Source organism: Scyliorhinus torazame, chromosome 9, assembly GCF_047496885.1.
Source record: "Scyliorhinus torazame isolate Kashiwa2021f chromosome 9, sScyTor2.1, whole genome shotgun sequence".
Lineage (NCBI taxonomy): Eukaryota > Metazoa > Chordata > Chondrichthyes > Carcharhiniformes > Scyliorhinidae > Scyliorhinus > Scyliorhinus torazame.
In genome coordinates, this window is record NC_092715.1 from 18,448,758 (window position 1) to 18,474,624 (window position 25,867).

At 47.3% G+C, this 25,867-nt stretch overlaps 1 protein-coding gene across 1 annotated transcript in view; it reads left to right on the forward strand.

Moving 5' to 3' along the window:
• The first annotated feature begins 18,219 nt into the window (after positions 1 to 18,219).
• hmgcs1 (3-hydroxy-3-methylglutaryl-CoA synthase 1 (soluble)) overlaps positions 18,220 to 25,867 on the forward strand; it is a 44,971-nt gene continuing 37,323 nt past the window's right edge. Inside the window, exon 1 of the mRNA XM_072517544.1 lies at positions 18,220 to 18,396. Within this exon, the coding sequence (XP_072373645.1) occupies positions 18,251 to 18,396 (146 nt within the window). The 5' untranslated portion in view covers positions 18,220 to 18,250. The remainder of the gene's footprint in view (positions 18,397 to 25,867) is intronic.

Sequence of the window (25,867 nt, forward strand, 5' to 3'; positions counted from 1 at the left end):
AACTTTTGACTTCAGGAACCTGAATCCCTTTCTTTGATAGGTCACCTTGGCTATTGTCTATCAAATCACACAGAAGAGGCTCTTCGAGTCTGCACTGACAACGGGGCTGGTTTAGCACACTGGGCTAAATCGCTGGCTTTTAAAGCAGACCAAGGCAGGCCAGCAGCACGGGTTCAATTCCCGTACCAGCCTCTCCGGACAGGCGCCAGAATGTGGCGACTAGGGGCTTTTCACAGTAACTTCATTTGAAGCCTACTTGTGACAATAAGCAATTTTCATTTTTCATTTCATTTCAAAACTACCCAAAATGTACACTAATCCCACTTTCCAGCACTTGGCCCATTGCCTTGAATGTTGTGACATTTCAAGTGGCCATCCACGTACTTTTTAAAGGTTGTGAGGTTTCCCGCCTCTACTACCCTCCCAGGCCGTGCATCCCAGATTCCCACCATCCTCTGGGTGAAAAGATCTGTCCTGAACTCCCCTCTCAATCTCCTCCCTCACCTTAAAATTTATGCACGCTCATTATTTCAGGATATCGTTCTTCCTCACTGCAGTAACTGATTTAATAATGTGACAGCACTTCTTTTTACGCTGTCCCTTGTCTTGCCTGAAGATCCTTTATCCCAGAATGTTTAGCTGCCAGTCCTGCCCCTCCCTCAACCACATCTCTGTGATCTGAGCAATATCGCATTGCCATGTCAATCCATGCACTAACTCAGCACAAGTGGGCTAAACAGCTGGCTTGTAATTCAGAACAAGGCCAGCAGTGTGGGTTCAATTCCCGTACCAGGCGCCGGAATGTGGTGACTAGGGGCTTTCCACAGTAACTTCATTGAAGCCTACTTGTGACAATAAGTTATTATTATTATTATTATTAAAGTAGAGGCCATCGCATTATTCCCTTGGAACTCAACATGGTTGAGCTCTCTCTGTCTTGGTTCCTTAACTATAGTATGCTGCCTCCCAATTGTCCTGACGCTCTGTGTCCCCTCCTCCTACTGCAACTCCACCCAACAGCACTAGCAGGGCAACCTGAAAGAATTTGGTCCCATTCTAGTTCAGGTGCAGACCATCCCGCTTGTACATGCTCCACCTTCCTCAGAAACAGTCCCTGTGATCCAGGAAACTAAACCCTTCCCTCCTGCACCAACTTGTGAGCCTCGCATTCATCTGCCTTAATCTCCTATTCCTGTACTCGCCAGCACATCTGGTCAGAGATTACAACCTTTTGAGGTCCTGCTTTTTAATCTGTTGCTTATCATCCTGAATACTTGATGCAAGACCTCCTCCATTTCACCTATATCGTCGGTCCCAACGTGTATCACGACCTCTGACTCATCACCCTCCCCCTTTAGGCTCCCCGGCAGCAGTTCAGTGACATCCCTGGTCCAAGGGAGCAACACCATTCTGGAGTCACGTCTATGGCCGCAGAAATGCCCGTCTATTTCCTGAACTAATGAACCCCATATCACTATCGTTCCTCCTTCCTCCCCTCCTGTACGGTCGGGCTGCTTGTGGTGCCAGAAGCTTGGCCCTGACTACACTGAATGGCGGAATCAGTGCCCTCATCACCTGGAAAATCGATTTGAGCTCGGAACCCCAGGGGACTCCCGCCTGCACTACCTGCCTGTTCCTCTTGGACTGCCTGGTGGCCGCCTTTCTTTCCTCAAGCCCCTTGAGCTGTGGTGTGACCACCTCTCTAAACATGCCATCCACGTAACTCTCAGCCTCGTGGGTGCGTAACAGTGTCTCCTGCCGCTGCACGAACATAGGACAAAACAGCGCAGTACAGGCCCTTCGGCCCTCGATGTTGCGCCAACCTGTGAAACAACTCTAAAGCCCATCTACACTATTCCCTTATCGTCCATATGTCTGTCCAATGACCATTTGAATGCCCTTGGTGTTGGCGAGTCCACGCCCTTACTACTCTCTGAGTAAAGAACCTACCTCTGACATCTGTCCTATATCTATCTCCCCTCTATTTAAAGGTATGTCCCCTCGTGCTAGACATCACCATCCGAGGAAAAAGGCTCTCACTGTCCACCCTATCTAATCCTCTGATCATCTTGTATGCCTCAATTAAGTCACCTCTTAACCTTCTTCTCTCGAACGAAAACAGCCTCAAGTCCCTCAGCCATTTCTCATAAGATCTTCCCTCCATACCAGGCAACATTCTGGTAAATCTTCTCTGCACCCTTTCCAATGCTTCCACATCCTTCCTATAATGTGGCGACCAGAATTGCACACACTACTCCAAATGCGGCCGCACCAGAGTTTTGTACAGCTGCAACATGACCTCATGGTTCCGAAACTCAATCCTTCTACCAATAAAAGCTAACACACCGTACGCCTTCTTAACAACCCTCTCAACCTGGGTGGCAACTTTCAGGGATTTATGTACATGGACACCGAGATCTCTCTGCTCATCCACACTGCCAAGAATCTTACCATTAGCTCGGTACTCTGTCTTCCTGTTATTCCTTCCTGTGTGAATCACCTCACACTTTTCTGCATTAAACTCCATTTGCCATCTCTCAGCCCAGCGCTGCAACTTATCTATGTCCCTCTGTAACTTGTAACATCCTTCCGCACTGTCCGCAACTCCACCGACTTTAGTGTCATCTGCAAATTTACTCACCCATCCTTCTGCGCCCTCCTCCAGGTCATTTATAAAAATGACAAACAGCAGTGGCCCCAAAACAGATCCTTGTGGTACACCACTAGTAATTGGACTCCTGTCTGAACATTTCCCATCAACCACCAACCTTTGTCTTCTTCCAGCTAGCCAATTTCTGATCCAAACTGCTAAATCACCCTGAATCCCATGCCTCCATATTTTCTGCAGTAGCCTACCGTGGGGAACCTTATCAAACGCTTTACTGAAATCCATATACACCACATCAACTGCTTTACCCTCATTCACCTGTTTGGTCACCTTCTCAAAGAACTCAATAAGGTTTGTGAGGCACGGCCTACCCTTCACAAAACCGTGTTTACTATCTCTAATCAAATTAATCCTTTCCAGATGATTATACACCCTATCTCTTATAAACCTTTCCAAGATTTTGCCCACAACAGAAGTAAGACTCACTGGTCTATAGTTACCGGGGTTGTCTCTACTCCCCTTCTTGAACAAGGGGACAACATTTGCTATCCTCCAGTCTTCCTGTTGACAAAGATGACTTAAAGATCAAAGCCAAAGGCTCAGCAATCTCCTCCCTAGCTTCCCAGGGAATCCTAGGATAAATCCCATCCGGCCCAGGGGACTTATCGATTTTCACACTTTCCAGAATTGCTAACACCTCCTCCTTATGAACCTCAAGCCCTTCTAGTCTAGTAGCCTGAATCTCCATATTCTCCTCGACAACATTGTCTTTTTCCTGTGTGAATACTGACGAAAAATATTCATTTAGCACCTCTCCTATCTCCTCGGACTCCAAGCACAACTTCCCACTACTGTCCTTGACTGGCCCTACACTTACCCTAGTCATTCGTTTATTCCTGACATATCTATAGAAAGCTTTAGGGTTATCCTTGATCCTACCTGCCAAAGACTTCTCATGTCCCCTCCTGGCTCGAAACCCAGAGCTGAAGTTTCTGCCGTTCATAGAATTATAGAATCATAGAATTTACAGTGCAGAAGGAGACCATTCAGCCCATCGAGTCTGCATCGGCTCTTGGAAAGAGCACCCAAGCCCACACCTCCACCCTATTCCTGTAACCCAGTAACTCCACCCAACCTTTTGGACACTAAGGGGCAATTTATCATGGCCAATCCACCTAACCTGCACACCTTTGGACTGTGGGAGGAAACTGGAACACCCAGAGGAAACCCTCGCAGACATGGGGAGAAAATGCAAACTCCACACAGACAGTCACCCGAGGCTGGCATTGAACCTGTGACCCTGGAGCTGTGAAGCACCTATGCCATTGTGACGTAATCTCAGAATTGCTACCAGTGCCACCTGCTAGTCAGAGTGGGAATGTCATGATAGATAAGATGAATACGCGGCTTGAGAGGTGGTGCTAGAGGGAGGGATTCAAATTCCTGGGACATTGGAATCGGTCCTGGGGGAGGTGGGACCAGTACAAACTGGACAATTTGCATCTGGGCAGGGCTGGAACCAATGTCCTAGGGGGGGTGTTTGCTAGTGTTGTTGGAGAATGCTTAAACTAATGTGGTAGGGGGGTGGGAACCGATGCAGGAAGTCAGAGGGAAGTAAAGCAGGGACAGGAACAAAAGGCAGTAAGGGGAAAAGTGAAAGGCCGAGAAACCAAAGTCAAAAATCAAAAGGGGCCACAGGCATGGTAGCACAGTGGGTAGCAATGTTGCTTCACAGCGCTAGGGGCCCAGGTTTAATTCGGTTTGGGTCACTGTCTGTGCGGAGTCTGCATGTTCTCCCCAAGTCTGCGTGGGTTTCCTCCGGGTGCTCTGGTTTCCTCCCACAAGTCCCGAAAGACAAGCTCATTGGTAGTTTGGACATTCTGAATTCTCCCTCCGTGTACCCGAACAGGCGCAGGAATGTGGCGACCTAGGGGCTTTTCAAAGTAACTTCATTTGCAGTGTTAACGTAAGCCTACTTGTGACAATAAAGATTATTATTATTTTAAAAAGTACAGAGACTGTAGAGAACTGAGTGACTGGCTCCAGTAAGGCTAAGAGAAATAAAACACAGGGAGAGTGTACAAAACATGGCCGTACAGATGGACAAAAAGCAGGACAGAGAACAAGGGAAGTCTAGACTAAACTGCATTTATTTCAATGCAAGAGGCCTGATGGGCAAGGCAGATGAACTCAGTACATGGATGGGCATGGGACTGGGATATTATAGCACTGAAACATGGCTAAGAGAGGGGCAGGACTGGCAGCTCAATGTTCCGGGGGTTACAGATGCTATAGGAAAGAGAACAGGAGGTAAGAGAGGAGGCGGGAGTTGTGTATTTGATGAGGGAGAATATCACGACAGGACAGAAAGGGGACATATCTGAAGGTTCACCCACTGAGTCTATATGGGTAGAACTGAAAAATACAAAAGGTGAGATCATTCTGATAGAATTGTACTACAGGCCCCCAAATAGCAGGATATTGAGGAGCAAATATGCAAGGAGATTACAGTTAGCTGCGATAGAAATCGGGTGGTAATAGTTGGGGACTTTAACTTTCTCAACATTAACTGGGACTGCCATAGCATTAGGGACTTGGAGGAAGAGAAATTTGTTGAGTGTATTCAGGAGGAATTTCTCATTCAATATGTGGATGGCCTAACTAGAGAGGGGAGAAAACCTTGACCTCCTCTTGGGGAATAAGGAAGGGCAGGTGACAAAAGTGTTAGGGAGGGATCACTTTGGGAACAGTGACCATAATTCCATTAGTTTTATGATCGCTATGGGGAATCTTAGATCTGGCCCAAAAGTTAAAATTCTAAATTGGGGCAAGGCCAATTTTGATGGTATTAGACAGGAACTTTCAAAAGTTGATTGGGGGAGTGTGTTGGCAGGCAAAGGGGCGGCTGGTAAGTGAGAGGATTTCAAAAGTGTGTTAACCAGGGTTCGGAGTAAGCACATTCCTTTTAGAATGAAGAGCAAGGCTTGTAGAAGTAGAGAACCCTGGATGACCCGGGATATTGAGGCCCTGGTCAAAAGGAAGAAGAAGGAGGCATATGACATGCGTAGGCAGCTGGGATCAAATGGGAAGAGTATAGAGGTTGTCAGAGTAGAGTTAAGAGAGAAATCAGGAGGGCAAAAAGGGGACATGAGATTGCTTTGCCAGATGAGGCAAAGGAGAACCCAAAGAGCTTTTACAGATACATAAAGGGCAAAAGGGTGGCTCGGGAGAGGGTAGGGCCTCTTACAGAGGTCCTCTTACAAAGTCAGTATGTGCGGATCCGCAAGAGATGGGTGAGATCCTAAATTAATATTTCTCATCAGTATTTATGTTGAGAAAGGCATGGATATTGGGGAACTTGGGGAAATAAATAGTGATGTCTTCAGGAGTGTACATATTACAGAGAAGGAGGTGCTGGAAGTCTTAAAGCGCATCAAGATAGATAAATCCCCGGGACCTGATGAAATGTATCACAAGACGTTGTGGGAGACTAGGGAGGAAATTGCGAGTCCCCTGGCAGAGAGATTTGAATTGTCGACAGCCACAGGTGGGGTGCCCGAATATTGGAGGGTAGCAAATGTGGTGCTTTTGTTTAAGAAGGGCTGCAGGGAAATGCCTGGGAACTACAGACCGGCGAGCCTCATGCCTGTGGTGAGTAAGTTGTTAGAAGATATTCTGAGAGACCGGATCTACAGGCATTTAGAGAGGCAAGGACTGATTAGGGACAGTCAGCATGGCTTTGTGAGTTGAAAATTATGTCTCGTGAATTTGATTGAGTTTTTTTTGAAGGTGTAATCAAGAAGGTAGATTAGGGCAGTGCAGTCGACGTTGTCTACATGGACTTTAGCAAGGCCTTTGATAAGGTACCGCATGGTAGGTTGTTGCATAAGGTTAAATCTCATGGGATCTAGAGTGACATAGCCAATTGGATACAAAATTGGCTTGACAACAGAAGACAAAGGGTGACTGTAGAGGGTTGTTTTTCAAACTGGAGGCCTGTGACCAGCGGTGTGCCTCGGATCGGTGCTGGGTCCACTGTTATTATTTATATTAATGATTTGGATTAGAATGTTGGAGGCTTGGTCAGTAAGTTTGCAGATGACACCCAAGATTGGTGGCATAGTGGATAGTGAAGAAGGTTATATAAGATTGCAACAGATCGATTCAGGGCAAGACCTACTCAGTCAATGGTAGGGAGTTGGGGAGAGTTATGGAATAAAGAGATCTAGGAGTACAGATTCATAGCTTCTTGAAAGTGGAGTCGCAGGTTAGCTTTTGATAAGGTGCCACACAAAAGGTTGCTGCATAAGATAAAGATGCATGGCGTTAAGGGGAAAGTAGTAGCATGGATAGAGGATTGGTTAATTAATAGAAAGCAAAGAGTGGGGATTAATGGGTGTTTCTCTGGTTGGCAATCAGTCGCTAGTGGTGTCCCTCCGGGATCAGTGTTGGGCCCACAATTGTTCACAATTTACATAGATGATTTGGAGTCGGGGACCAAGTGCAATGTGTCCAAGTTTGCAGATGACACTAAGATGAGTGGTAAAGCAAAAAGTGCAGAGGATACCAGAAGTCTGCAGAGGGATTTGGATAGGTTAAGTGAATGGGCTGGGGTCTGGCAGATGGAATACAATGTTGACAAATGTGAGGTTATCCATTTTGGTAGGAATAACAGCAAAAGGGATTATTATTTAAATGATAAAATATTAAAACATGCTGCTGTGCAGAGGGACCTGGATGTCCTCGTGCATGAGTCGCTAAAAGTTGGTTTGCAGGTGCAACAGGTGATTAAGAAGGCAAATGGGGTTTTGTCCTTCATTGTCAGAGTGATGGAGTTTAAGACTAGGGAGGTTGTGCTGCAACTGTATAAGGTGTTAGTGAGGCCACACCTGGAGTATTGTGTTCTGTTTTGGTGGTGGACGGTGTGCAGAGGAGATTCACTCGGTTAATCCCAGAGTTGAGGGGGTTGGATTACTGGGAGAGGTTGAGTAGACTGGGACTGTACTTGTTGGGATTTAGAAGGATGCGGGGGGATCTTTTGGAAACATATAAAATTATGAAGGGAATAGATAAGATAGATGCAGGCAGGTTGTTTCCACTGGCGGGTAAAAGCAGAACTTGGGGGCATAGCCTCAAAATAAGGGGAAGTAGATTTAGGACTGAGTTTAGGAGGAACTTCTCCACCCAAAGGGTTGTGAATCTCTTTAATTCTCTGCCCTGTGAAGCAGTTGAGGCTCCTTCATTAAATGTTTTCAAGATAAAGATAGATAGTTTTTTGAAGAATAAAGGGATTAAGGGTTAAGGTGTTCGGGCCGGAAAGTGGATCTGAGTCCACAAAAGATCAGCCATGATCTCAGTGAATGGCGGAACAGGCTCGAGGGGCCAGATGGCCCACTCCTGCTCCTAGTTCTTATGAAGAAGACATTCAGCATGCTTGGTTTCAACGGTCAGAGCATTGAATACAGGAGTTGGGACGTCTTGTTGAAGTTGTACAAGACATTGGTAAGGCCACATTTTGTATACTGTGTACAGTTCTGGTCATCCTATTCTAGAAGGGATATTATGAAAGTAGAAAGAGTGTAGAAGAGATTTATGAGGATGTTACTGGGACTTGATGGTTTGAGTTATAAGGAGAGGCTGGATAGACTGGGACTTTTTTCCCTGGAGCGTAGGAGGCTTAGGGGTGATCTTATAGAGGTCTATAAAATAATGAGGGGCACAGATAAGGTGGATAGTCAACATCTTTTCCCAAAGGTAGGGAAGTCTGAAACTAGTGGGCATTGGTTAAGGTGAGAGGGGAGAGATTCAGAAGGGCCCAGAGGGGCAATTCTTTCACACACAGGGTGGTGAGTGTCTGGAACGAGCTGCCAGAGGCAGTGGTAGAGGTGGGTGCAATTTTGTCTTTTAAAAAACATTTAGACAGTTCTACGGGTATAGAGGGGTATGAGCCAATGTGGGCAAGTGGGACTAACTTAGTGAACTTAGAAAACTGGTCGCATGGACAGGTTGGGCCGAAGGGCCTGTTTCCATGCTGTAAACCGCTATGACTATAACGCATGAGGAAATTCAGTTTTCTTAATCTTTCCTGGATGCTGTAATGGGTGGCACAGTGGTTAGCACTGCAGTCTCGCAGCGACAGGGACCCGCGTTCAATTCCGACCTCGGGTGACTGTCTTTCTCCCCGTGTCTGCATGGGCTTCCTCCGGGTGCTCCGGTTTCCTCCCACAGTCCAAAGATGTGCAGGTTAGGTGGATTGGCCATGATAAAATTGACCCGTAGGTTAGGTGGGGTTACGGGAATCGGGCGGGGGATTGGGCCATGGCTAGGGTACTCTTTCAGAGGGTCGTTGCAAACCCGATGGGCCGAATGGCCTCCTCCTGCATTGTTGTAGGGATTCTATGGGGTTTGAGCGCTTTCACATTTTCCCTAAAGCGTGGCACCCAGAACTGGCCAAATTGGCATCTTTTGAAAGCATGCGAGAATTTTTCTTTTAAAATCCATCCTTGCGGAAGGTGGGACGGGGTTGGGGTGGGTTGTTGGGGGGGGGGGGGGGGGGGTAGCATTTGAGGGTGAGGAATGTGGCTGCAGCTTAGTGAGTACTTGTGACAACTTTGCACAGTTCAGTGGGCACCTGAATTCAGACAGAGGACTGTTTTCAAGTGTGCGGGACCCGAGATGAAACTGCTAACACGTTAGAAGAGCTAGTTAACAAATCGCGATGTTTCATTTTTATTAGAAAAATAAATTGTAGGCTACGTTTTTTTAATTTTCTGCATATCCGTCAGTTTCATTCCAGCTGTTTGGGGTAAGGATTGTGTTTTGCAGTGGAGCGCCAGTTGTGTAGACAATTCGAACAGTAAGATTCGGCTGACGCGTCCCAGTGCTGATGGTGTTTTTAGTTGAAGCAGCCACGTTGGGCCTGTACTGGAGCAAACCCCTCTGCGGGCATCATTAACTATCGCACTGAAAGGAGGCAGACTGACGTCCTCCTGAAGGTTAGGATCTCGAAGGCAAGTTAGTTCTAAACTGAGCCTCGGATAAGTCATATTGAAAGTCATTGCCAATGCTTCTGGAGATTCCAACAGTTAGATTATATTATTGTGTTGCAATATGATCCAAGCATTGTCTGTCTGGCCAGCCCTTTCACCTACATTTCATGCTTTTGAGTTCACAGTAAGTGGGATACAGCCAAAAGTAAATTGTGTTCTGTGGCCGGTTCTGTTGTTCATGAACTTTGTAACATTTATCTGTTGATAAGCTTGGTAAACGATATGAGACGTCCATGGTGAGGTGGGGAGGGGCGGGGGTGTTATTGAGGGCAGTCTGACTGATTGTGGGTTGTTAACTCATTCCAACCTGTGAACCGTGTGCTCAGCAAAGTGAGGAATGTTACTGCCAGGGAGCGGGACAACCTTTCCACACAGCACCACGCCAGATACAGAGTCCAGCTCTCTGATGTGCCTTAGGGCCCAATCTCGGAAGATACTTCGAGCTATTGCCGGAGTAGATTGCATCTATTTCCTCTCGTGGGGAAGGCCAGAACGAGGAGGCAATATGTTAAAATCAAAGCCAGGCCGTTCGGGTATGGTGGCAGGGATGTACTTGTGGGAGGGTTTAAACTAGTATGGCAGGGGTGTGGGCACGGGAGCAATAGGTCAGAAGGTGAGAGCATTGAGGGAGAACTAGGGAATAGGGACAGTGTGGCTCTGAGGCAGAGCAGACGGGGAGAAGTTGCTGAACACAGCGGGTCTGGTGGCCTGAAGTGCATATGTTTTAATGCAAGAAGTATTACGGGTAAGGCAGATGAACTTAGAGCTTGGATTAGTACTTGGAACTATGATGTTGTTGCCATTACAGAGACCTGGTTGAGGGACGGGCAGGATTGGCAGCTAAACGTTCCAGGATTTAGATATTTCGGGCGGGATAGAGGGGGATGTAAAAGGGGTGGCGAAGTTGCGCTACTGGTTAGGGAGGATATCACAGCTGTACTACGGGAGGACACCGAGGGCAGTGAGGCTATATGGGTAGAGATCAGGAATAAGAAGGGTGCAGTCACAATGTTGTGGGTTTACTACAGGCCTCCCAACAGCCAGCAGGAGATAGAGGAGCAGATAGGTAGACAGATTTTGGAAAAGAGTAAAAACAACAGGGTTGTGGTGATGGGAGACTTCAACTTCCCCAATATTGACTGGGACTCACTTAGTGCCAGGGGCTTAGACGGGGCAGAGTTTGTAAGGAGCATCCAGGAGGGCTTCTTAAAGGAATATGTAGACAGTCCAACTAGGGAAGGGGCGGTACTGGACCTGGTATTGGGGAATGAGCCCGGCCAGGTGATAGAAGTTTCAGTAGGGGAGCATTTCGGGAACAGTGACCACAATTCAGTAAGTTTTAAAGTGCTGGTGGACAAGGATAAGAGTGGTCCTAGGGTGAATGTGCTAAATTGGGGGAAGGCTAATTATAACAATATTAGGCGGGAACTGAAGAACCTAGATTGGGGGGCGGATGTTTGAGGGCAAATCAACATCTGACATGTGGGAGGCTTTCAAGTGGCAGTTGAAAGGAATTCAGGCCCGGCATGTTCCTGTGAGGAAGAAGGATAAATACGGCAATTTTCGGGAACCTTGGATGACGAGTGATATTGTAGGCCTCGTCAAAAAGAAAAAGGAGGCATTTGTCAGGGCTAAAAGGCTGGGAACAGACGAAGCCTGTGTGGAATATAAGGAAAGTAGGAAGGAACTTAAGCAAGGAGTGAGGAGGGCTAGAAGGGGTCACGAAAAGTCATTGGCAAATAGGGTTAAGGAAAATCCCAAGGCTTTTTACACGTACATAAAAAGCAAGAGGGTAGCCTGGGAAAGGGTTGGCCCACTGAAGGATAAGCAAGGGAATCTATGTGTGGAGCCAGAGGAAATGGGCGAGGTACTAAATGAATACTTTGCATCAGTATTCACCAAAGAGAAGGAATTGGTAGATGTTGAGTCTAGAGAAGGGTGTGTAGATAGCCTGGGTCACATTGAGATCCAAAAAGACGAGGTGTTGGGCGTCTTAAAAAATATTAAGTTAGATAAGTCCCCAGGGCCTGATGGGATCTACCCCAGAATACTGAAGGAGGCTGGAGAGGAAATTGCTGAGGCCTTGACAGAACTGGCGAATAGCCAATTTTGTTCCTCTGTTTAAGAAGGGTAGCAAGGATAATCCAGGGAACTACAGGCCGGTGAGCCTTACTTCAGTGGTAGGGAAATTACTGGAGAGAATTCTTCGAGACAGGATCTACTCCCATTTGGAAGCAAATGGACGTATTAGTGAGAGGCAGCACGGTTTTGTGAAAGGGAGGTCGTGTCTGACTAACTTGATAGAGTTTTTCGAGGAGGTCACAAAGATGATTGATGCAGGTAGGGCAGTGGATGTTGTCTATATGGACTTCAGTAAGGCCTTTGACAAGGTCCCTCATGATAGACTAGTACAAAAGGTGAAGTCACACGGGGCCAGGGGTGAGCTGGCAAGGTGGATACAGAACTGGCTAGGTCATCGAAGGCAGAGAGTAGCAATGGAAAGGTGCTTTTGTAATTGGAGGGCGGTGACCAGTGGTGTTCCGCAGGGTTCAGTGCTGGGACCTTTGCTGTTTGTAGTATATATAAATGATTTGGAGGAAAATGTAACTGGTCTGATTAGTAAGTTTGCAGACGACACAAAGGTTAGTGGAATTGCGGATAGCGATGAGGACTGTCAGAGGATACAGCAGGATTTAGATTGTCTGGAGACTTGGGCGGAGAGATGGCAGATGGAGTTTAATCTGGACAAAAGTGAGGTAATGCATTTTGCAAGGTCTAATGCAGGTAGGGAATATACAGTGAATGGTAGAACCCTCGAGTATTGAAAGTCAGAGAGATCTAGGTGTACAGGTCCACAGGTCATTGAAAGGGGCAACACAGGTGGAAAAGGTAGTCAAGGCATACGGCATGCTTGCCTTCATTGGCCAGGGTATTGGGTATAAGAATTGGCAAGTCATGTTGCAGCTGTATAGAACCTTAGTTAGGCCACACTTGGAGTATAGTGTTCAATTCTGGTCGCCACACTACCAGAAGGACGTGGAGACTTGAGAGAGGGTGCAGAAGAGATTTACCAGAATGTTGCCTGGTATGGAAGGCATTAGCTATGAGGAGCGGTTGAATAAACTCGGTTTGTTCTCACTGGAAAGTCGGAGATTGAGAGGCGACCTGATAGAGGTCTACAAAATTATGAGGGGCATAGACAGAGTGGATAGTCAGACGGTTTTCCCCAGGGTAGAGGGGCCAATTACTAGGGGGCATAGGTTTACGCTGAGAGGGGCAAGGTTTAGAGTAGATGTACGAGGCAAGTTTTTTTACACAGAGGGCAGTGGGTGCCTGGAACTCGCTGCCGGAGGATGTGGTGGAAGCAGGGATGATAGTGACATTTAAGGGGCATCTTGACAAATACATGAATAGGATGGGAATAGAGGGATACGGACCCAGGAAGTGTAGAAGATTGTAGTTTAGTCGGGCAGCATGGTCGGCACGGGCTTGGAGGGCCGAAGGGCCTGTTCCTGTGCTGTACATTTCTTTTTATTTGTTCTTTGTACTTTGTGCCGTGGGCGGCACGGTAGCGCAGTGGTTAGCGCTGTAGCTTCGCCGCTCCAGGGTCCCAGCTTCGATTCCCGGCTTGGGTCACTGTCTGTGCGGAATCTGCACGTTCTCCCCGTGTCGCCGTGGATTTCCTCCGGGTGCTCCGGTTTCCTCCCACAAGTCCCGAAAGATGTACAGGTTAGGTGGATTGGCTGATCTAAATTGCCCTTCGTGTCCAAAAAAAAGTTAGGTGGGGTAATGGGGATTGGGTGGGGTTAGGGTGCTCTTTCCAAGGGCTGCAGAAGACTCGATGGGCCGAATGGCCTCCTTCTGCACTGTAAATTCTATGATTTTATTTTAAAAGCCCCATCGTTCCGAAACGCTATTGATCTGTGGATCGGTTGGAACGTCCGAGGCTGATATTGTTCGATGTGTATTGGATGAGTATATGACAGGACATGGAGTTACGGTTCAGATCAGTCAGGGTGCAATTCAGCGAGCGGGTGGAGGGTGTGTAGGGCACCTCCTGGGCGCTTACCCCCTCCCAATTTGCCATGGAAGCACTTCCATTTTCCACAGCAAACTATCTGTGGCTTCTCTGAAATGGATTGCGGTGCGTGCAGGTGAGTAGTGTGCCACGTGTCAGTGCCCACCTGGGAGGGTGCTCGCCCACAACTTATTTCACCAACATCAGGCAGCTTGCTATTGAACCCAGTTTCCCCAAAGATAGGAAGTGTGCATTTAACTTGAGGGGTGTCCCGCCCACTCATCCCTCATCCCCCCCCCCCCCCGCCCACTCCCATCGTCATCAATTTTTCCCTTCAACTATTTATTGAGTTTCTTCCGAAGGTTTCTATGGGATGTGCTTGCATTGCGCTTCTCAGAAACTGTGCTCCCAATCCTAACAAGTCGCTGTGTGTAAAAACAAAAAAAATAAACCCCTCGCCCTCTTGTCAATTACCTTTAATTGGTCTCATCTTCTGTCACATAGTTCTTCCGAGTGGATAGTTCTTCGCCTGTGATCTGAAAGTGTGCCGTCCTGGTGTACTTGCCAGAAAAGTTATTAGCTGAACAATAAGGTGCAAAAACATCCGAGACGCAAGGCCGTTAGCCAATTACAGCATTGCTGCTGCTGACCTGATGGGGATTAGATAACTGAGGATGACACCTGGGACTGCTGAGCTTTCTGACCCTGGATCGCACACTCTCTACCCATTTGGAGCAGTGACGAGTCTCGGGTTGAAGATTCGTAAATGGACTTTGACACATGTTTGACCTGAAATGAGAGTTGCAAGAGCCTTAATCTGCTCGAGATGAATTCATGTCGAGAATAAAGAATTTAGGAGTGACAAGGGGAGCTGAGTACAACTTTTGCACTCTTAGGGGACTTGATGAGGTGACTGAGGGAGAATGGTGAGCGAATGACGAGTGGACACTAGGTTAATGCTTGTATTTAAGGGGAGCGGAGATTCCCGAGGATTGTTGGGACATGCAATAGCACGCCTGAAACCGCACTGGAGGCAGAATGCATAATCACTTCTGCCAGGCAAGCATAAATATTTGAAATAGGAAAGTTTAAAAGATTAGTGATTTTGCAAATTCCACCCATGTGTTTGCAATGTTCTGTGCAGAATTCATCTCCGCCCTGTCATCGAGGGAGCTTACAAACTGCAGCCTCACTGCACTGAACATGGCGCGCTGGAGGGAAATGCTTCTTTCATTCTGAAGACGTTTACCCACGAGTCCTGGTTTTCATTCCCAACCAGTAAAGCAACGCGACCCCAGGTTCCAGACCGTTGCGCAGTTGCACACTGATATATTGCCACTGTCTGCTACCTCTACACTGTGCTGGTCCTGATTATGATATTGGGGTTTCCCTGGTGGTTTACATAGTGCCTTTCGCACAGTAAAACATCTCCGGACACTCCGGAGGGCAGCATTTGACACCAAGCCAAGTTCCTTTCCACAGTCTCCAGATGACCCATAAATGGCCCACAGTCAATGATGTGCTTTTGAAACACAGACACTGATTTGTTGGCAAATGCACAGCCAAATTGTGGAGACAAACAGCGATTAAATCTTTATTTGTTGTTGTTTGAGGGGTAAATGATATCGGGGCGAGCTGCTTTGATTTTCTTCAAATGGTAGTGCTGTGGGATCTTTTTAATGCACCCGAGAGGGCGACCAGGCTTTTAAGTCTGATCAACATAATGTGTCAAATGGAAGACAATGCAGCAGACCCTCAAGATACCAGCCTGGATCATGTGTCTGGTGTGGGCCTTCAACTCTCAAAACATAAGTTCAGAGTTTGGGGAGGCAGTGGGGTTAGCAGAATATAAAAGTGGCTTAAACCTCGCCATGTTATAGAGGGTGTGTGGTTACTTTGACCATAAGCTCTGGAATCCCATCCCTAAACTTCTACACCTCTCTCTCTCTCTCTCTCTCTCTCTCTCGTATGGCTGATCAGATTGAGGCCTCAAATCCACTTTCCTGTCTACCCCCCTTTGACATCCCAGTCAAACAGGAAGGTTAGGTGGATTGGCCATGATAAATTGCCCTTAGTGTCCAAAATTGCCCTTAGTGTCCAAAATTGCCCTTAGTGTTGGGTGGGGTTACTGGGTTATGGGGATAGGGTGGCGGTGTGGACCTTGGGTAGGGTGCTCTTTCCAAGAGCCGGTGCAGACTCGATGGGCCGAATGGCCTCCTTCTGCACTGTAGATTCTATGAAATTCTATCTAACTCCATCTAGAAAATATTCCGTGAGCCTGCATCCCCTGCTCTCTGGGGTAGAGAACACTCTGAAAGAACACCCCCTCAGCCCACCCCCCTGCACTGTCCCTAAAACCACACATAGCCTTTTGGAGACACAGGGGCAATTTAGCACAGCCAATCCACCCAACCTGCACATCCTTGGACTGTAGGAGGAAAGCAGAGCACCCGGAGGAAACCCACGGGGCGAGGTGTGGCACAGTGGTTAGCACTGCTGTCTCACAACGCCAGGGACTCTGGTTCAATCCCGACCTTGGGTTACAGTCTGTAGGAAGTTTGCGGATTCTCCTGGGGCTGTGTGGGTTTCCTCCGGGTGCTGCGGTTTCCTCCCACAGCTCAAAGATGTGAAAGTTGGGTGGATTGGCCATGCTAAATTGCCCCTTATTATCCAAAGATGTGGAGTTTAGGCGGGGTTACGGGAATGGAATGGGCCTAAGTACGGTGCTCGTTCGATGGGCCGGTGCAGACTAGATGGGCTGAATGGCCTCCTTCTGCACTGTGGGGATTCTATGATACTCATTGAAAAGATTATTCATGAAGGCCCCGCCTTCTCACCCTTGCCCCTCGCTGAGGTGTGGTGATCCTCGGGTTAAATCACCACCAGTCAGCTCTTCCCTCAAAGGGGGAAGCAGCCTATGGTCTTCTGGGACATTGGCGACTTTACCTTCAATGAAAAGGAGGACCACTCAGGCTTACGGGTGAAGATCAGGTAGATGCACTGGGTAAATTGCTCCTTGGAGGGCCAACATCGGCATGATGGGCTGAATGGCCTGTGCTGAAACCATTCTGTGAAATGGTGCCTATGGTCTGAATTTTTTAAAATAGATACCATGGGCAGCATAGTAGCACAGTGGTTAGCACAGTTGCTTCACAGCTCCAGAGTCCCAGGTTCGATTCCCGGCTTAGGTCACTGTCTGTGGAATCTGCACATCCCGTGTGTGCTTGGGTTTCCTCCGGGTGCTCCGGTTTCTGCCCACAGTCCAAAGATGTGCAGGTTGGGTGGATTGGACATTCTGAATTCTCCCTCTGTGTACCCGAACAGGTGCCGGAATGTGGCGACTAGGGGCTTTTCACAGTAACTTCATTGCAGTGTTAGTATAAACCTACTTGTGACAGTAAAGATTATTATCCATTAAAGCAGAGGAGGTTGAGAGCTCATTTAATGAAAAATGCTGCCAGGTTATAAAAGGAATCGAGCAAGGTAGATAGAAAAAGGTTCTTTATTGTGATTAAAGGATTATAATCGTGAACTAAACTTGTGAAAGATTTTGGCGAGTCAACTTTAAATTTTTTAAGATGGTGGTTGTTGGGCTGTGGTGTCAATGATTGAAGCAGCGAATGGCAGCTGAGACCGAGAAGTGGTGAAGGGCGGGTGGGGGGAAGGTGCAAACGGGTGGGCACGGGGAATTGGGTTTCTGTACAGGGCAAACTGCACCATGGAATTGCTTTCACGGCGTGTGGGTGTGGTGTGCTCAGCCATTTCAGAGGGTATTTAAGAGTCAATCACAAGAGTCTGGAGTCGCATGTGGGCCAGACCAGGTAAGGATGGCAGATTTCCTTCCCTAAAGGACATTAATGAACCCAGTAGGTTTTTACAATGGTACCAGGAGTTCATGGCCGTCAATAGATTTTTAATTCCAGATTTTATTGATGACGAATTCCGCCATCTGCTGTGGTGGGATTTGAACCCTGGTCCCCAGAGATTTACCGTGCATTAGTCCAGGGACAGTATCACTGTGCCACTGCCAGGGATATTTCATAGAACCATAGGGTACATTCTTAATGCTTTTGGCAGTGGATTTGGGCGGCACGGACCGATTTGATCATCCTCTTCCGGACTGTTTTTCCATTTTCCCGAAAGAGCAAACAGGGCTCCAGATTAATGTTGTGCCTGACATCACCACTGACAGTGCAGCACTCCCGCAATGCTGCACCGAGAGTGAGTGACTGTGAACTACCCTGCAGATTGATTCCAGAGAATCTCCAACTTTCTCCCTTTCAATTGAGCAGACCCGTTGTCAGATTTAACTTGATTTTGTTATTGACGTATTGAAAGTAGGGGAAAAGTTAAGTTTGCTTTTTATCAGTGGGCTGAGTTCCAGATCAATGGGTAAATGATTCATTAGTTGCTGCGACTGCTTTGTTGGATGATGTCTGTTGACCTTTGATACAGAGCACAACATGTACTGGATTGAATAGAAGGTGTGTCTTGGGGAGCTGTATAAGTAGAGGCTCATGACGCTGGATGTTCAGAGTCTTATGGACTGTCACTGGTCCCCTACACTCGCACAAAATGTTTCGTACATTTAGCAGACTTGGCCGCTTTGTGTGTTCGGAGAGCGTGTGCACTGGGCAAAACCTCGGGCCCCACTGCGGAAGAGTCATTTCCACAACTTTCCTACGAGTGGCTATTGAGGTTAAGTTCCCAGCAACGAGGAGGTAGGTTTTGCGGTGCTAGGGAAGGTGATTTCCGTTGCATGATTGTGTCTGAGTGGGGAGTGCTCAGTTATCTGGAATCATAGCACAGATGGAGGCCATTCAGCCTGAAGACAAGAAGTCTTGTCTTCTCTGCAAGAGCAAATCAGCCAGTCCCAATCTCTCACTTCCTCGTAGCCCTGCAAATCTGTCTTCGGGTGTCTATCCAATTCCCCTTTTGAAAGCTACAGGGCGGGTGAGCCTCTACCACACTCCAGGACAGTGCATTCCAGATCCTAACTACTCGGCGTGTGAAAATACGTTTTTCCTTGTGTCGCTGTTAGTTCTCTTGCCAATGTCTTCAAATCTGTGTCTACTGGTTTCAATTTAAAAAAATGTAATAATGGGATGTGGGCTTCGCTGGCTATATTAATTGTGGCTTAGTTGGTGGCAAACACGCCGTGAGCTATATGGTTCTGGTCTCACTCCAGGTCTGAGCACAAAAATCAAGATTTGACACTCCAGTGCAGTACTGAGGAAATGCCGCACTGCCGGCCCTTTACTGGGCAGCACGGTGGCACAGTGGTTAGCACTGCTGCCTCACAGCACCAGTTCAATTCTGGCCTTGTGTGACTGTGGAGTTTACATGTTCTCCCCGTGTCTGCGTGGGTTTCCTCTGGGTGCTCTGGTTTCCTCCCACAGTCCAAAGATATTAGGAGGGGTTACGGGGATAGGGCAAGGAATTGGGCCTAGCTATTTTAGAGGGTTAATGCAGACTCGATGGACTGGCCTCCTTCTGCACTGTAAAGATTCTATGGCTAGGCCAGCATTTGCTACCCATTCCTAACTGCCCTTGAGAAGGTGGTGGTGAGCTGCCTTCTTGAGCCACTGCTTTCCATGTGGTGTAGGTACACCCACTGTGCTGTTAGGGAGGGAGTTCCAGGATTTTGATCCAGACACGGTGAAGGGACGGCCAATATATTCCCAAGTCGGGATGGTGAGTGACTTGGAGGGGAAATTGGATGAGGTGGTATTCCCATGCGACTGCTGCCCTTGTTCCTTCTCGGTGGTATTGGGTGGTGCTGTGTGAGGAGGTTTGCTGAGCATATGGTATACATGGCTGTCACTGTGTGTCGGTGGAGGTGGTGAATATTTGTGGAAGGGGTGCCAATCAAGCTACTGTTTTGTCCTGGATGGTGTAGAGCTTCTTGAGTGTTGGTGCTGCACTCATCCAGGCAAGTGGAGAGTATTCCATCACACTCCTGACTTGTTCCTTGTAGATTGTGGACAGGCTTTGGGGAGTCAGGAAGTCGCTGCTGACCTGCCACAGTATTTATATGGCTAGTCCAGTTCCGCTTCTGCTCAATGGTAACCCCCGGGATGTTGATAGTGGGGGATTCAGTAATGCCATTGTATGTCATGGGGAGATGGTGGGATTTTCTCTTGTTGGAGGTGGTCATTGCCTGGCACTGGTGGAATATGGAAAGAAATTGTCACTTATTAGCCTAAGCCAGGGAAATGGGAAGATTCTCGCTACTTAGTTTGTCTCAACCTCTCATGGTTTTGAACCTCCTCCTCCAAGCAGAACAGTCCCGACATCTGTCGTTTTTTTTTTTTCATTTCACATGTTCCTCATCCCTGGAGCGATTCTCGTGAATCCTTTTTAAGGTGTGACGTCCAGTTAAGTCCTGGTGGACACAATAATTTAGTTGAGGCCGTGCCGGTGTTTTATGAAGGCTCCTCATAACTTCCTTGCTCTTATATTCTATGTCAAAATATTGTAGGTTCAAGTCCACTCCAAAGAAATGAGCGAGTGATCTAGGCCAGTGTTTTCCCAGGACCCACTGTTAATAATCTTTATTAGTGTCACAAGTAGGCTTGCATTAACACTGCAATGAAGTTACTGTGAAAAGCCCCTAGTCGCCACACTCCGGTGCCTGTTCGGGTACACAGAGGGAGAATTCAGAATGTCCAATTCACCTAACAAGCACGTCTTTCGGGATTTGTGGGAGGAAACCGGAGCACCTGGAGGAAACCCACGCAGACACTGGGAGAACGTGTAGACTCCGCACACAGTGACCCAAGCCGGGAATCAAACATAAGAACTAGGAGCAGGAGTAGGCCATCTGGCCCCTCGAGCCTGCTCCGCCATTCAATGAGATCATGGCTGATCTTTGTGGACTCAGCTCCACTCTCCGGCCCGTACACCATATCCCCGAATCCCTTTATTCTTTAGAAAGGTATCTATCTTTTTCTTAAAAATGTTTAAAGAAGGAGCCTCAACTGCTTCACTGGGCAAGGAATTCCAGAGATTCACAACCCTTTGGGTGAAGAAGTTCCTCCTAAACTCGGTCCTAAATCTACTTCCCCTTATTTTGAGGCTATGCCTCAAGGGTCATAATCTCCGGATTACTGCCCGAGCCACGTGCAAATTGGCATAGGGAGGCAAGAATAAGGGAAGTTAACACGTGGCTGAAAGAGTGGTGTGGGAATGAGGAGTTCCTTTTCATGGGACACTGGCATCAGTTTTGGGACAGGGGGGACCTATACCGTTGGGATGGTCTCCACCTGAACCGAGCTGGGACCAGTGTTCTGGCGAAAAGAATAAATAGGGTGGTCAATAGGACTTTAAACTAAAGATTGGGGGGGAAGGGAAAGTCAGGGAACCAAGAGGTGAAGGAATCAGTGGGAAGCGTAGCTGCTTAGGAATACAAAAAAGCACGAAAAGACAAAACTCAGGAGAGGTTACGATAGTCCCCATCCCACAAAATATGACAGTGTATGGAAAGGCTCAGTAAACCAAGGTCCACCACACTAAGAAAACAAAAAGGGACAGTCAATAGAGAATTAAAGGTGCTATATTTAAATGCGCACAGTGTACGGAACAAGGTAGATGAGCTTGTGGCCCAGATTGTGACTGGCAGGTATGATGTGGTAGGCATCACAGAGACATGGTTGCAGGGGGTTCAGGACTGGCATTTAAACATCCAGGGATTCACAACCTATCGAAAAGACAGGGAGGTGGGCAGAGGGGGCGGGGTTGCCTTGTTAATTAGGAATTAAATTAAATCAATAGCACTAAATGACATGGGGTCAGATGATGTGGAGTCTGTGTGGGTAGAGTTGAGGAACCACAAAGGCAAAAAAACCATAATGGGAGTTATGTACAGGCCTCCTAACAGTGGTCAGGACCGGGGGCACAAAATGCACCACGAAATAGAAAGTGCATGTCAGAAAGGCAAGGTCACAGTGATCATGGGGGACTTCAATATGCAGGTGGACTGGGTAAATAATGCTGCCAGTGGACCCAAGGAAAGGGAATTCATTGAATGTTTACAGGAGGGCTTTTTGGAACAGCTTGTGATGGAGCCCACGAGGGAACAGGCCATTCTGGACTTCGTGTTATGTAATGAGCCAGACTTGATTAAAGATCTTAAAGTAAGGGAGCACTTAGGAGGCAGTGATCATAATATGGTAGAATTCAATCTCCAATTTGAAAGAAAGAAGGTAGAATCAGATGTAAAGGTGTTACAGTTAAATAAAGGTAACTACAGGGGCATGAGGGAGGAACTGACGAAAATCGACTGGGAGCAGAGCCTAGTGGGAAAGACAGTAGAACAGCAATGGCAGGAGTTTCTGGGAGTAATTGAGGACACAGTGCAGAGGTTCATCCCAAAGAAAAGAAAGGTTATCAGAGGGGGGATTAGGCAGCCATGGCTGACAAAGGAAGTTAGGGAATGCATCAAAGCAAAAGAGAAAGCCTATAATGTGGCAACGAGTAGTGGGAAGTCCAAAGATTGGGAAGGCTACAAAAACAGAGGATAACAAAGAGAGAAATAAGGAAAGAGAGGATCAAATATGAAGGTAGGCTAGCCAGTAACATTAGGAATGATAGTAGAAGTTTCTTTAAATACATTAAAAACAAACGGGAGGCAAAAGTTGACATTGGGCCGCTCCAAAATGACGCTGGTAATTTTGTGATGGGGGACAAGGAAATAGCTGAGGAACTAAATAAGTACTTTGCGTCAGTCTTCACAGTAGAAGACATGAGTAATATCCCACCAATTCCGGAGAGTCAGGGGGCAGAGTTGAATATGGTAGCCATCACAAAGGAGAAAGTGCTAGAGAAACTAAGAGGTCTAAAAATTGATAAATCTCCGGGCCCAGATGGACTACATCCTAGAGTTCTAAAGGAGATAGCTGAAGAAATAGTGGAGGCGTTAGTTATGATCTTTCAAAAGTCACTGGAGTCCGGGAAAGTCCCAGAGGATTGGAAAATCGCTGTTGTAACCCCCCTGTTCAAGAAGGGAACAAGGAAAAAGATGGAAAATTATAGGCCAATTAGCCTAACCTCGGTTGTTGGCAAGATTCTAGAATCCATTGTTAAGGATGAGATTTCTAAATTCTTGGAAGTGCAGGGTCAGATTAGGACAAGTCAGCATGGATTTAGTAAGGGGAGGTCGTGCCTGACAAACCTGTTAGAGTTCTTTGAAGAGATAACAAATACGTTAGACCAAGGAGAGCCAATGGATGTTATCTATCTTGACTTCCAAAAGGCCTTTGATAAGGTGCCTCACGGGAGACTGCTGAGTAAAATAAGGGTCCATGGTATTCGAGGCAAGGTACTAACATGGATTGACGATTGGCTGTCAGGCAGAAGGCAGAGAGTTGGGATAAAAGGTTCTTTTTCGGAATGGCAACCGGTGAGGAGTGGTGTCCCGCAGGGTTCAGTGTTGGGGCCACAGCTGTTCTCTTTATATGTTAACGATCTAGATGACGGGACTGGGGGCATTCTGGCTACGTTTGCCAATGATACAAAGATAGGTGGAGGGGCAGGTAGTATGGAGGAGGTGGGGAGGCTGCAGAAAGATTTAGACAGTTTAGGAGAGTGGTCCAAGAAATGGCTGATGAAATTCAACGTGGGCAAGTGCGAGGTCTTGCACTTTGGAAAAAAGAATAGAGGCATGGACTATTTTCTAAACGGTGACAACATTCATAATGCTGAAGTGCAAAGGGACTTGGGAGTCCTAGTCCAGGATTCTCTAAAGGTAAACTTGCAGGTTGAGTCCGTAATTAAGAAAGCAAATGCAATGTTGTCATTCATCTCCAGAGGCTTGGAATATAAAAGCAGGGATGTACTTCTGAAGCTTTATAAAGCATTAGTTAGGCCCCATTTAGAATACTGTGAGCAATTTTGGGCCCCACACCTCAGGAAGGACATACTGGCACTGGAGCGGGTCCAGCGGAGATTCACACGGATGATCCCAGGAATGGTAGGCCTAACATACGATGAACGTCTGAGGATCCTGGGATTATATTCATTGGAGTTTAGGAGGTTGAGGGGAGATCTAATAGAAACTTACAAGATAATGAATGGCTTAGATAGGGTGGATGTAGGGAAGTTGTTTCCATTAGCAGGGGAGACTAGGACCCGGGGGCACAGCCTTAGAATAAAAGGGAGTCACTTTAGAACAGAGATGAGGAGAAATTTCTTCAGCCAGAGAGTGGTGGGTCTGTGGAATTCATTGCCACAGAGGGCGGTGGAGGCCGGGACGTTGAGTGTCTTTAAGACAGAAGTTGATAAATTCTTGATTTCTCGAGGAATTAAGGGATATGGAGAGAGAGAGCGGGTAAATGGAGTTGAAATCAGCCATGATTGAATGGCGGAGTGGACTCGATGGGCCGAATGGCCTTACTTCCGCTCCTATGTCTTATGGTTTCAATAATAATCCATTCTGCTGTTCTTCCTCCCAAAATGGATAGCCTCACACTTGGCAACATTGAATTCCATCTGCCAGACCCTAGCCCATTCACCTAACCTATCCAAATCCTTCTGCAGACTTCCGGTATCCTCTGCACTTTTTGCTTTACCACTCATCTTAGTGTCGTCTGCAAACTTTGCCACATTGCACTTGGTCCCCAACTCCAAATCATCTATGTAAATTGTGAACAACTGCGGGCCCAACACTGATCCTTGAGGGACCCCACTAGTTACAGGTTGCCAACCAGAGAAACACCTATTTATCCCCACTCTCTGCTTTCTGTTAGTTAACCAATCCTCTACCCATGCTACCACTTTACCCTCCATGCCATGCATCTTTAGTTTATGCAGCAACCTTTTGTGTGGCACCTTGTCAAAAGCTTTCTGGAAATCCAGATATACCACATCCATTGGCTCCCCGTTATCTACTGCACTGGTAACGTCCTCAAAAAATTCTACCAACTTAGTCAGACACGACCTACCTTTTATGAACCCATGCTGCGTCTGCCCAATGGGACAATTTCCCTCCAGGTGCCCCGCTATTTCCTCCTTAATGATAGATTCCCGCATTTTCCCTACAACCGAAGTTAAGCTTACCGGCCTATAATTACCCGCTTTCTGTCGACCTTTTTTAAACCTGGGACTCTGGAGCTGTGAAGCAACAGTGCTAACCACTGTGCTACTGTGCTGCCCCCCTAGCTGACCAACATTCGAGACGCATGCCGCTGACCTACATGACCCACCTTCGCAGCCCACGCCGACCTACCTTCATACCCACTCCAGCCGACCTTCTCATCCCACAGCGGCCGAACTTTGCAACCCACCATTATTTCTTACCTTTTAATGCGACAGGGAGCCTGCTTGGTCCTCACAGTCTCACTTGCTTCGTCGTTCAGTGTTACATTTCTGTTAAGGACTTCAGTTGACAATTTAAGTTATCACAGCATCCTTTGGAAAAAAATCAAGAGGTTTGTCTTTGAACTTGCCATCTTAGTCTTCAAATGCTTTTGAGGGTTTTAAACTTCCCTGCATAGAACATGTGGGCTTTGCATCCTGATTTGCATTGGCACAATTAATAAAGCCATACCTCAAGAAATCATCTTCATACTGCTTTGTCCCTGATTTCAGCTTCTTCGTAATGGGTTGTTCACCAGTGACCCTACAGCTCACACCAGAACCGCTTTGACTTGCCGTAGACTCTCCTGAGCAGCTCACGACCACTGCTTTGTCCTGCTGTAGACTGTCCTGAGCAGCTCACACCAGCACCACTTTGTCCTGCATTGGACTGTCCAGAGCAGCTCACACCAGCACTGTGTTGTCCTGCCGTAGACCGTCCTGAGCAGCTCACATCAGCACCACTTTGTCCTGCCGTAGACAACAAGGCAAACAAAGAAATGTACAGCACAGGAACAGGCCCTTCGGCCCTCCAAGCCCGTGCCGATCATGCTGCCCGACTAAACTACAATCTTCTACACTTCCTGGGTCCGTATCCCTCTATTACCATCCTACTCATGTATTTGTCAAGCTGCCCCTTAAATGTCACTATCGTCCCTGCTTCCACCACCTCCTCCGGCAGCGAGTTCCAGGTACCCACTACCCTCTGTGTAAAAAAAAAAAAAAAAAAACTTGCCTCGTACATCTACTCTAAACCTTGCCCCTCTCACCGTAAACCTATGCTCCCTAGTAATTGATCCCTCTACCCTGGGGAAAACCCTCTGACTATCCACTCTGTCT